Source organism: Nerophis lumbriciformis, linkage group LG15, assembly GCF_033978685.3.
Source record: "Nerophis lumbriciformis linkage group LG15, RoL_Nlum_v2.1, whole genome shotgun sequence".
NCBI classification, from domain to species: Eukaryota; Metazoa; Chordata; class Actinopteri; order Syngnathiformes; family Syngnathidae; genus Nerophis; species Nerophis lumbriciformis.
In genome coordinates this window covers 5,942,491-5,955,753 of record NC_084562.2, presented here as the reverse complement: position 1 = coordinate 5,955,753, position 13,263 = coordinate 5,942,491, and the positions used below count along the sequence as shown (strand labels likewise).

Sequence of the window (13,263 nt, the reverse complement as noted above, 5' to 3'; positions counted from 1 at the left end):
ATGTGGGACCTTGACATGCCCCATAAACTCTAGTGATGTTTAAAGTGTTGTTACCACACTAGCCACAGTTTCAAAGCTTTTTTTTTTGTACAATAAATGTATATTGTAATGAAAAAAGGAGCACGGCGTAATAGAACACAGCTTTATTTATTGAAACAGTCTTGACTGATGACATCAGCATACAAAGAGTGTGATGGTGGTCATGAGCTTACAAAAGAAATGGTCTACATGAGGGGGGGAGAATGTGCCAGAGGGAAATCTCCTGGGAATCATTTTGACAGTTTCAGGGTATTTTTTGCATTTATTTTGTACAAAAAATAAATTAATGAAATCTTTCAAGTTTACAGGAATATCTATTTGTTTAATATCACACACACTTGCTGATAATCCTACGTGTTACCAAGGTCAGCATTTCGTGTTAAAACATTTTGAGGATGTGGGCAGACGAAAGCAGGCAAAAGTAGGCAGGGGATTTTTTAAAAAAAAGGGGGAAATAAGATCGTTAATGTGAAATGAAACATTACAAAAGTTAGCCGGGGTGAAACACATTCGAAAAAATCCTGAATGTTGGACGTGGAGCGATGAGACGCTTGTTAGGATCGCATGGCCTGAGCGTTACCTCGGGACAATCCTCGTGCTCCTTGGGCAGATCCACGTTTGTAACCTTGTTGGTAGCCCTCCTGCAACATACAACACTCATGCTCAACCAACCTATCAGGACCGGACAGGTTATAAACACGTTTATGGCCACGCCCCTCAGACTGGCCGAACTATTGCGTATAATTTTACTTGTGACAAGAAAAAGGGATGATAATAAATGATTTTTTCCTCCATTTGTACAATTTTTTTGATTCTTCAGTTTTCATTCGATACTTGATACTAATGTTGTGTATCTTGACTACAACAACAATAAAGCTTTCGTACATTTCTAAATGTTTTTTTTAAGTGGCTAACGAGCTGAAAAAATATTTAATGTGTGCATTTTGTTAGCAGCTGCGGTAGAATCCAGCTCATTGCGGCCATGCTTTTATTTTAAAGCTTACTTTTCCCTAAACAGGAAGTCACTGTGTGCATGCTATAATGATGTGGAATTACACAGAAGTTATGTTGTTGTTTAACCTTATTATTGTCGCTAAGCAACTTGAAGTGGTAACTGCACTTTTATTTTAAATTTTGCCTATCATTCACAATCATTATGAGGGACAAGAACAATGTTTTATTTTAAGGATTCTAAAAATAAAATAAAAAAACGTTTGCAAAATGTAGTCCCCTATTTTGCATTCAAAGTCCTTTAAAACAACTTCAAAACCCTCCATCAACATTTTATATACATCATACATATATACATACATATACACATATATATATCTATATATATATATATATATATATATATAAATATATATATATATATATATATATATATACATACATAGGTAAAAGCCAGTAAATTAGAATATTTTGAAAAACTTGATTTATTTCAGTAATTGCATTCAAAAGGTGTAACTTGTACATTATATTTATTCATTGCACACAGACTGATGCATTCAAATGTTTATTTCATTTAATTTTGATGATTTGAAGTGGCAACAAATGAAAATCCAAAATTCCGTGTGTCACAAAATTAGAATATTACTTAAGGCTAATACAAAAAAGGGATTTTTAGAAATGTTGGCCAACTGAAAAGTATGAAAATGAAAAATATGAGCATGTACAATACTCAATACTTGGTTGGAGCTCCTTTTGCCTCAATTACTGCGTTAATGCGGCGTGGCATGGAGTCGATGAGTTTCTGGCACTGCTCAGGTGTTATGAGAGCCCAGGTTGCTCTGATAGTGGCCTTCAACTCTTCTGCGTTTTTGGGTCTGGCATTCTGCATCTTCCTTTTCACAATACCCCACAGATTTTCTATGGGGCTAAGGTCAGGGGAGTTGGCGGACCAATTTAGAAGAGAAATACCATGGTCCGTAAACCAGGCACGGGTAGATTTTGCGCTGTGTGCAGGCGCCAAGTCCTGTTGGAACTTGAAATCTCCATCTCCATAGAGCAGGTCAGCAGCAGGAAGCATGAAGTGCTCTAAAACTTGCTGGTAGACGGCTGCGTTGACCCTGGATCTCAGGAAACAGAGTGGACCGACACCAGCAGATGACATGGCACCCCAAACCATCACTGATGGTTTGGGTTGGTTTGGTTTGCATTTCCTTTGGAAATCGAGGTCCCAGAGTCTGGAGGAAGACAGGAGAGGCACAGGATCCACGTTGCCTGAAGTCTAGTGTAAAGTTTCCACCATCAGTGATGGTTTGGTGTGCCATGTCATCTGCTGGTGTCGGTCCACTCTGTTTCCTGAGATCCAGGGTCAACGCAGCCGTCAACCAGCAAGTTTTAGAGCACTTCATGCTTCCTGCTGCTGACCTGCTCTATGGAGATGGAGATTTCAAGTTCCAACAGGACTTGGCGCCTGCACACAGCGCAAAATCTACCCGTGCCTGGTTTACGGACCATGGTATTTCTCTTCTAAATTGGCCCGCCAACTCCCCTGACCTTAGCCCCATAGAAAATCTGTGGGGTATTGTGAAAAGGAAGATGCAGAATGCCAGACCCAAAAACGCAGAAGAGTTGAAGGCCACTATCAGAGCAACCTGGGCTCTCATAACACCTGAGCAGTGCCAGAAACTCATCGACTCCATGCCACGCCGCATTAACGCAGTAATTGAGGCAAAAGGAGCTCCAACCAAGTATTGAGTATTGTACATGCTCATATTTTTCATTTTCATACTTTTCAGTTGGCCAACATTTCTAAAAATCCCTTTTTTGTATTAGCCTTAAGTAATATTCTAATTTTGTGACACACGGAATTTTGGATTTTCATTTGTTGCCACTTCAAATCATCAAAATTAAATGAAATAAACATTTGAATGCATCAGTCTGTGTGCAATGAATAAATATAATGTACAAGTTACACCTTTTGAATGCAATTACTGAAATAAATCAAGTTTTTCAAAATATTCTAATTTACTGGCTTTTACCTGTATATATACATACACACATACATACACATATATATATACATACATACATACACATATACACACATACCGTATTTTCCGCACTATAAGGCGCACCTAAAAACCACAAATTTTCTCAAAAGCTGACAGTGCGCCTTATAACCCGGTGCGCTTTATATATGGATAAATATTAAGATTCATTTTCATAAAGTTTCGGTCTCGCAACTTCGGTAAACAGCCGCCATCTTTTTTCCCCGTAGAAGAAGCGCGCGGTGCATGCTGGGATATGTGACGTTTCATTTCCATTTGTGTGTTTATGTAAAGACCCCAAAATGGCTCCTATTAAGTGTGTTGTCTGTCTAATTATAAATAATGCAGACGAGGCGTGTTAACTGAGTTCTCAACGTTTACTCACAGCGTGCTCATAACCACATTCTAACTCCCAGCATACAACAACGCTTCTCAGGGCTACCGCGCATGCTCGTCACTATCGTTGCATGCTGGGTAGTGTAGTTGTTATATTTGCTAGCTCATAACATCACATTAAGAGACACGCTTACGCGCTTAATTCAATACTCGCCGTCATTCCGGGTGGATTGACAAAAGACCTCCAGCCGCTAGATATTGGTGTCAACAGGGCATTCGAAGCTAGACTGCTAACTGCGTGGGAACAATGGATGACAGAAGGCGAACACAAGTGACGTTCACCAAGACAGGGAGACAGGGAGACAGCGCCAGACGACATTTTGGATCCCACATTCGCCCAACTTTTCAATTCGGACAACGAAGGAGAATAATTCGAGGGATTTATGAATGAAGAATAACTTCAGAAAGTGAGCGTTATGTTTATTTTGTGTGTTGTGACATTAACGTTCGAGCAACATTATGTTGCTATTGCTCTGCACTATTTTGAATTTTACTATGTTTGTGATTGCACATTTGCGTACATTTTGGGAGTGAACAGAGTTGTTAGAACGCTGGTTTTTAATATATTATTAAAGTTTGACTGACCTATCTGACTGTTTTTTTTGACATTCCTTTAGCGCAGTTAGATGCGGCTTACAACACCGGGCGGCTTATAGGTGGACAAAGTTTTGAAATATGCCGTTCATTGAAGGCGCGGCTTTTAACCCAGGGCGCCTTATGGTGCGGAAAATACGGTATATATATATATATATATATATATATATATATATATATATATATATATATATACACATACACACACATACTAGGGATGTCCCGATCCAGGTTTTTGCACTTCCGATCCGATACCGATATTGTTTTTGCACTTCCGATCCGATACCGATACTGACCGATACTGGCCTATCCGAGCATGTATTAAAGTTTAAAGTTATTTAGCCTACTTAGTTGTCAGAATCATGTTGAAAAGGGTTTTAGTACTCTTGATAACAACTAGCCAGCTGAATTAGGGGAGTTTGAATAATACACAATGGTTGGTAACAAGAAACTGACCTGTTTATTCAAGGATAAACACAAAATAGACAAAATTATACATGACAAACAGAAATGGTATCATTGAAACTAGGGCTGGGCGATATGGCCTTTTTTTAATATTGAGATATTTTAAGGCCATATTGCGATACACGATATGTATCTCGATATTTTGCCTTAGCCTTGAATGAACACTTGATGCATATAATCACAGCAGTATGATGATTCTATGTGTTTTGATTGATTGATTGAGACTTTTATTAGTAGGTTGCACAGTGAAGTACATATTCCGTACAATTGACCACTAAATGGTAACACCCCAATAAGTTTTTCAACTTGTTTAAGTCTGGGTCCAATTGATTCATGATACAGATATATACTATCATCATAATACAGTCATCACACAAGGTAATCACATTGAATTATTTACATTATTTATAATCCGGGGTGTGGATGGGGCGCCGGATGTAAGTGTCAAAAAGACAGCCAAAAGAGTTTGATATGAGAATAAATCTAAAGTTAAAATATAGGGTAGAAATGCACCCATTTGCAGGAAATGTAGTCTTGATTTTCAAAATTTTCTTTCAAGGCTTGCATGTCTACATTAAAACATTCTTCTTCATACTGCATTAATATATGCTACTTTTAAACTTTCATGCAGAGAAGAAAATCACAACTAAAAAAATCACTAATTTTTTCATACGGTGTTGATGTGGACATTTTTGCCTCTGCATTTTGATGGTGTGGACGTGTGGCACCGAACGGAGATAAGCGTCTCGACAGACGTTACAATATTTGAACAATGATGACGAAAACTGTTTTCTCTGTCGTGTCCGTGTCATGTCGAAAATTGTTATGCGCTTATTTTTTTATTTGATTTTGTGCGTGGCATAGATTTGCCGTGCGCAGAGGACGATTGAGCAGTGCGCAATTGCGCAGGCGAGCACCTTAGAGGAAACGTTGGTCACACGGCTGTGCTAGCATCACAGCTAACGTTAGCCATGCTGCTACCTCTCTGCTGGGAGAGGGCGTATACGTATGTGACGTATGACGTGACAGTATGTGACGTGTGTAAGAAGGTGCGCTCGCTGTCTGTGAGAGGGAGACACAGGAAAGAGTGAGAAGAGCCTGTCGTGTAATGCCAGCAGCTAAAAGCAACTGTGTGAGAATCCACAGACCTGTGGGTGTGTTGAAGGTGTACTGGAAAATGCGGAACGGAAATTGGGGCGCAGCAGAAAAGTGGAATGTATTATTTAAATCGGTGCGTTGGAAAACACGGACCAGAGTTTTTTTTAAAAACTGGATCTGGATCGGCATTTTCCCATGCCTTGCCGATACGCATTTTTTGACAAATATCGGCGGCACACACACACACACACACACACACACACACACACACACACACACACACACACACACACACACACACACACACACACACACACACACACACACTAAGTGCTGAGTAAAGTTTAAGAAGTATAGATCAGTGATTCTCAAACAGTGATATTGGGCTCCATCTAGTAATGTCATGAGTAGTGTTTTATTTTCCTGTTTTCAAAAACAGTGTTACTGTTCAAACTGTGTGCCATGTTACAGGGGCCAAAAATATTAAATACACTTGTTAAATAAAACCCCTCTTGTTTTTGATTAATACTTAGGCCTACTACGCAACTGTATTTTTATTTTGGTCCTTATGTTGGTGCATGGAGAGCAAAGTGCTTCTGAGGTGGATTTTGTGAACCGCTGGTGTAGATGGAAGATGGTTACAGCAGAAAGCAAGCAGATATGAAGAGTAAATGAACAAGTAGATGAATAAGAATTAGAGAGAGGATAATATAACAACAATTGTTGGTGCGTCGATACCAAGTGTAGCATCAGTTTTATGATCGATACTCGAGCATTTCGGTGGATACTTTTAATTTCTCATCATAATTTTTTGTTAATGTTTACAAACTCTGGGTTATTAAGTCCCTGGATACAGGAGGACTTTGAGGTCAAAACCCAAAGGATATCAACGAGTAACAGATAGCAGCTTTTTGCTTTTTTCAGTTATTGTGTACCGTATTTTCCGCACCATAAGGCGCCCTGGGTCAAAAGCCGCGCCTTCAATGAACGGCATATTTCAAAACTTTGTCCACCTATAAGCCGCCCGGTGTTGTAAGCCGCATCTAACTGCGCTAAAGGAATGTCAAAAAAAACAGTCAGATAGGTCAGTCAAACTTGAATAATATATTAAAAACCAGCGTTCTAACAACTCTGTTCACTCCCAAAATGTACGCAAATGTGCAATCACAAACATAGTAAAATTCAAAATAGTGCAGAGCAATAGCAACATAATGTTGCTCGAACGTTAATGTCACAACACACAAAATAAACATAACGCTCACTTTCTGAAGTTATTCTTCATTCATAAATCCCTCGAATTATTCTCCTTCGTTGTCCGAATTCAAAAGTTGGGCGAATGTGGGATCCAAAATGTCGTCTGGCGCTGTCTCCCTGCCTCCCTGTCTTGGTGAACGTCACGTGTGTTCGCCTTCTGTCATCCATTGTTCCCACGCAGTTAGCAGTCTAGCTTCGAATGCCCTGTTGACACCAATATCTAGCGGCTGGAGGTCTTTTGTCAATCCACCCGGAATGACGGCGAGTATTGAATTAAGCGCGTAAGCGTGTCTCTTAATGTGATGTTATGAGCTAGCAAATATAACAACTACACTACCCAGCATGCAACGATAGTGACGAGCATGCGCGGTAGCCCTGAGAAGCGTTGTTGTATGCTGGGAGTTAGAATGTGGTTATGAGCACGCTGTGAGTAAACGTTGAGAACTCAGTTAACACGCCTCGTCTGCATTACTTATAATTAGACAGACAACACACTTAATAGGAGCCATTTTGGGGTCTTTACATAAACACACAAATGGAAATGAAACGTCACATATCCCAGCATGCACCGCGCGCTTCTTCTACGGGGAAAAAAGATGGCGGCTGTTTACCGAAGTTGCGAGACCGAAACTTTATGAAAATGAATCTTAATATTTATCCATATATAAAGCGCACCGGGTTATAAGGCGCACTGTCAGCTTTTGAGAAAATTTGTGGTTTTTAGGTGCGCCTTATAGTGCGGAAAATACGGTAATATTGACTTTGTTTAACAAAAACAATTGTATTAAATACAAGTAAACATGTTAAAAATATTGTGTTGATATTGTTAGCAATCACCGCCAATACAATGAATGGCCTGATTGGGTGGTCAACATAAACAGGACTTAAACCAAAGTAACATAGAAACTGAAGTAGTTTTTATGAAGTGTTTTAACAAGGAACGTTATTTTTCCAAGGAGAATTTTTCCATGTGAAAACGATGCTCTTACCCTCTGGTAGTTATTCGAGTAGTCCCGGGTCCCCGTGTTGAATTGGCTTTGAGTGTAACCACCGCTGGGAGGGTTAGAAAAAGAAGGGCGGTAGCCTTCATATCGGCCTGACCACAAAGAGACAAAAAACAATGACTTGTATCCGTGCTTGGTAGTGTTGACATGTACCACCCTGTTACAACCGTGTACCTCGAAATCCATTAGAAGAACCTCGGTAACCGTTCATGGCGCCTCTGCTGTTCCTGGCCCCGCCCCTCGTCACGGGCCTGCTGTTGTAGAAGGACTGACCCGACTGTCCAAAACTTGCACCGGGTGATGAGTCTTCATGTCCGACTGGGGAAGGCAGGACCTGGGCTTGGGGCTGGAAGCCAGCAACAACTGGACAGCCACACATGAGGTTAGGGCTGCACGATTACGGCCAAAAAATTCACAATTACTAATCATGTTAGGTAAAACAGTGTTTCCCACAGTAGTGGTAGTGGAGGTGGGTTGCGTTAACGTGACGTCATCATGTGTTTTGCAATGAAAAATTCTAATAAAAAGGGCTAAATAAACGTTATCCATGTTTGAAGAATAATATATATTTTGTTCGTTATTAGTATTAACTTTTTTATTTTTCCAATTACATGACGCCTTTAGCTGTATTTATCCATTTTTAAAAAACATTTTAAAAGGCGATATTTCAAGGGTGGCCCGTGTATCACTAATTTAAAATTGTAATACATTTGATTGTTTGTAGTGTGAAACTTGTATATTAAATAAAAAATACAAAAATAGTGTTATTTATGGTAGAAGTTATCAGAATTGAAAGGGAGAATATCTTAATATATTACTTTGAACTTAAATATATACACCACTGAATTAGTGCTACAAAAACTAGTCAGAAGCGCTAATACCGGCTATTACAGAAGCTTATATTATTGTTTACACTCAGAGAGTTCATCTTTGAAAACAATCAAAATTCGACCTCAGCAGTTGTTCCTTTTGAAACTGACTATTAACTGGGAAATTTGGACATTCCTGTATTAGGGTAACACACCATTAATGTAACAATTGTACTCACGTTAGAGTTCTTCAATGCGCAATTACATTTCTCCATTGTCTATTTTCCACACACATGCACGGATGCAGGAGGTGCATACATTCCAGTAGGGAAGCACGTCTCGCTGGTGTTGGCACTCGACGGACAACACCAGACTCTATTAAGCATGATGGCTTGACGTAAGTCCTGCTAGTGGGACTCCAGAGAGACAAGCAGAGCACCGTGTTGTGCAGGCATCCACCAGGGGTGCTCAAAAAAATTCCATTCACATCGAAATCGAGATTTTCATTTATTCCAATTCTAAATCGATTTAAAATTTTCAAGAATCGTTTTTTTTACAAAATTTGTTTTTTAATTTGTTTATTTTTAAGGATAATTTATTGCTTTAAAACAAACAACTATCATTAATATAATAATTATTTATACTGCTGCTTTTATAATTTTCCTTTTTAAAAAAAAATATTTTCTTGTGGTTATATGTCTTCTTAATTGCTTTGCAAATTTATATCCCAAATGTTGTAAAGCTGGGGTTGGAATTTGGGTTTCTCTAATTGTTTTTACTATTATCATATTATCATAACATTTTATGATTTTTGTAAATACAAGTTTACAAATATATTTTTAAAAAGACGTTTTTTAGGCCAACATTGCCAAGTAAGTCGTACATCAGCAGCCTGGAGGAGCTTTTGTAACCTGTAACCTGTGAAACGGAAGTAAAACGAGGGTACTGGCTGGAGCAACCCGTCAAGAGTTTGTCAATGCCGGCTGGTGTACGGCATTAGAAGAGTGTCAAAATCCTTGCGAAAAGAAAACCACACTCTGCATGTGCACGCTGATTAATTTTTCTATGCTGGCGACGTACCCCTCTTTGTTTAAGGGGAACAGCCCTTTTTTTTAAAATACATTTTGCTTATCGTTCACAATCATTATGACGACAGATGGATTCTTTTTTTAATGCATTCTAACTTGTAAATAAGTCTGCTTACTATTTCGTCCATAAAACCCAATAAAAAAACATACGAAAAGCGCCAACAATGCTCAATTTAGATTTCGTGACTTGAATATTAACCAAGTATTAATGACATTGTTATTTCAAGCGCTAGGGCAGACAAACTATGTAAAGCGGCGCTGTGTGTGCCTATGTTTACAACATCGAGTGGTCTGCTGCTTCCTTGCTCCCTGGAAGTTTATTCTAGATCATAAATCATGCATCTCACCTGAACAGAAGACATCTGAGTAGGTATTGTGACAAGTTGGTACACTTTGGCAGTCATTTAGGACACGAAAAGACGCTTGGCCCACCCCTTGCACCACACCCCTTTTCTTTGTGAGGAATATGAGACATTTTTCATCTAAATGAGACTATATGAACATCCCAGCAGTCGGCATCCTAATGACAGCAGACCTTGTACAGTAAGTGATGTTTTATCATGTTTGTTGGCTCTCATGAAGTCTGCAGTGAATAATAATCAGTGATGAGAACAAAAAAAAGCAAACGTTGTGAAACGTTTTTTTTTAATTAATGCTCAGCGTATGCTTAAAATGGACAAAATGCGTAAATATTAAATGTTATTATAAATGTGCCCGTTACTACATTACATATATACTTACATCATATATATAAAACCTCAACGGAGGTGTTTTAAGGGCTTTGTAGGCAGGATTGCACAGCTCCCTTAGGCTCCATTGTAAGCGAACTTTTGATGGCATTTATTTAATATTTAGAATGCAAATAAAATAAAATAACATCCATCGTCATGTCTCTCATAATTATTGTGAATGATAGGCAAAATTCCCCCAAAAATGCAGTTCCCCTTTAAATCAGGATTAAAATTGCATTAATTGTGCAGCCCTGCATGAGATACAACATTTCAGGGCTTAACTTTTGAACAATAATGACCATCTTCATTGCTTTTCTCACACCTGACTGTAATGTCTCCTGTGGTGCCTCTGGCTGGTCCACCGTGTTATCAGACTGACCGCTGAAACCCTGCGCGTAGCCGGCAGAGAACTGGCCTGGCTGCTTCAGGGGGTCTGCATGGCCAGTGGATGGAGGCGTAGATGTGTTCATGTTGAATACCTGGGACACAAGAAGAAAAACAAAAATCAAGGTGTTAGTAAAGAAAGGGAACATGCATGCGTTTTTATTTCATACGCTTCATGATAACTTTTGGACTGGACTCGGGTACAAAGCATACCGCTTGCACTGACTGGAAGGGTGCAGCGTTGACATTGATGCCACCCGGGCGAACGGATTTGGAGGCGGGTGGGAAGGCAGAGGACAGGGAGCAAGAGGAAGCAGAGGACGGCTCAGAGGACAGAGATATTGCAGCCTGGAGGGTTTGGGAGGAAGGTCAGGAGGGAAGAAAACGGCAATGGCGGAGAGAACAATTTCCCATTAGACCTGAGGCACACTTCAAGCAATAATATGTACAAGTTGGGCACTTTGGTTGCCAGCCATTTAGACATCAATTGCAGTGTGTTGAGTTACAAGATGTACACAGACTACTTTAAATTGCATCAAAGTGTCACATTAAAAGGATAAACAGAAATTTGAGCAACCATATTTATTTCATCCTACTCTTACGGTAATGCCACACACTGTTGCTCATAGGGTTGCAAAAATGATCGATACTTCGATACCAACATGCAAAAATGACATCAATACCAGCTTTTCCAATATTGTTAGTACTGAAGACTATACACCCATTTTATCCTCAGCGAGTCAGTTTTTGCCGTGTGGGCACTGAGTCAGTGCCGAAGATGAACACCTGCTGTCATAAAAAATTAGCCAGTGTTACTATATAAAGTCCCTCGCCACGTCGCGCTTCAAATATTTTTGGGGGATATTTATTTTAAAACATATTCTACAATGTTTTGGTCTTAAATTAGTTAAAGCACATCAATTTAATAAATAAATAGGTATAACATTACAAAAAAACTGTGAATACTAATAATCATCAAAAACAAAGATTTGATTGTAAATATTGTTTGAACAATATTGTTTGTTTTATGTACTTGAAGGCTCCACACCACTGCTATTCTTTTTAGAATGTAAAAGAAGTGACTATTGTTATTTATGAGTATATAAGCATGGGAATATTCGTTTTAATATACAGTAGGTAACACTGTATTTTTGCCTCATATCTGTGAGAATCTTGCATGTGACTAAAGCATTAAGGAGTGGAACTATCCAGGACTAGCTACAGTGTGCTCAAACAACTACCAGGTACCATCTGTGTGAGCAGATAATACTGTATCATCTCTTTCTCTTTAAGACTTATTAGGTCGGTAGTACATTCTTCTCTCACGCTTAAAGTGAAGGATAAGGCAAAAATACAGTGTTCTCTACTGTACTGGTTGGGAATAGACTACTGCTGTTTTTTTATGTATAGCTGCGATACATTTTAAATTTGGTGCAAAAATGTAGCAGTGGTCTTAAATACCTGACGCTTTGAAACATTTTTTAGTAGTGAATTTAAAAGTACATGGGTCCAGTTTTTTTATTTTGGTATCATAAGTATAGAAAATCATGGCAATTAACAAGTATTGGTATCGACTACTGAAATTCTGGTGTCGCTTATTTATTTAATTCTTCGTCATCGTCTTTGCATGTATGCCTTTTATTGTATCTCTAGTGTTCTATAATACTGTATGTTCATCTATGTCAAGCTGCTAGAACTGTGAATTTCTCATGGATCCATCTGCCACCTATCATGTTGTTTTATCACTATTATCGGTGCGGACATTTCCTGTTTAGCACGTGCACAAATCAGGCCACTTTGATCATCGTATTAATGAAAACAAAATGTATTAAGACTGTATATCCGGTGACATCACATGAGCCACTGTGATATTTCCTGCTCTTTTGTTTGGGCTTCTTACTTGTGAGAGTTCCTTTGGTCCCGTCGCCGCACTTATTTGTGAAAGTCTGGACTCTGAAAGGGCTGTCAGGAGCATAGAAGAGAAGTAAGTGATATAGATGGACAACCACAATATGTTCCATCACATCTTCTGGACTTTCTCATGCATTCCAGAGCACATGATGGAAGCAGAAAGATGTGTGGTTACTAGATTATGTATTGAGATCACACAATTTCCTTGATCAAAAACAACAAACTAAAATTGTATCTAACTGCACTGTTTTTAATGCAAGGTTACTTCCTGTAGGTTGGACAAATAGGAAGTGATGAAGCAGGAAAAACAGTATTTGTTTTTATTGTCACTGTGATCTAAGTTCCCGCCATTGTACATACGTTATCTCTCTATAAAAGTATATTTTAGAAGCTTTTTGTGACATCTTGACCTGGTAACTGTAGCGCAATTTTTTTTAACTCAACGAGGCAAACTATAGTTTTGTTTAAAATACAAGTTTCCGCCGCGAAATAAG

The 13,263-nt window shown here is 38.9% G+C and overlaps 1 protein-coding gene across 3 annotated transcripts in view; it reads right to left on the bottom strand.

The window, feature by feature from the left end:
- Positions 1-128: 128 nt before the first annotated feature.
- The window catches only part of LOC133615985 (caprin-1-like), a 28,792-nt gene continuing 15,657 nt past the window's right edge, over positions 129-13,263 (bottom strand). For 2 of the 3 annotated variants that reach the window (XM_061974936.2, XM_061974934.2), the window contains exons 12-17: positions 12,759-12,820; positions 11,072-11,206; positions 10,797-10,953; positions 8,021-8,209; positions 7,832-7,938; positions 129-680 (exon numbers count right to left, since the gene is read on the bottom strand). In XM_061974936.2, the coding sequence (XP_061830920.1) occupies positions 594-680; positions 7,832-7,938; positions 8,021-8,209; positions 10,797-10,953; positions 11,072-11,206; positions 12,759-12,820 (737 nt within the window). In that variant the 3' untranslated portion in view covers positions 129-593. The remainder of the gene's footprint in view (positions 681-7,831; positions 7,939-8,020; positions 8,210-10,796; positions 10,954-11,071; positions 11,207-12,758; positions 12,821-13,263) is intronic. The other variant, XM_061974937.2, reaches the window with a different exon arrangement.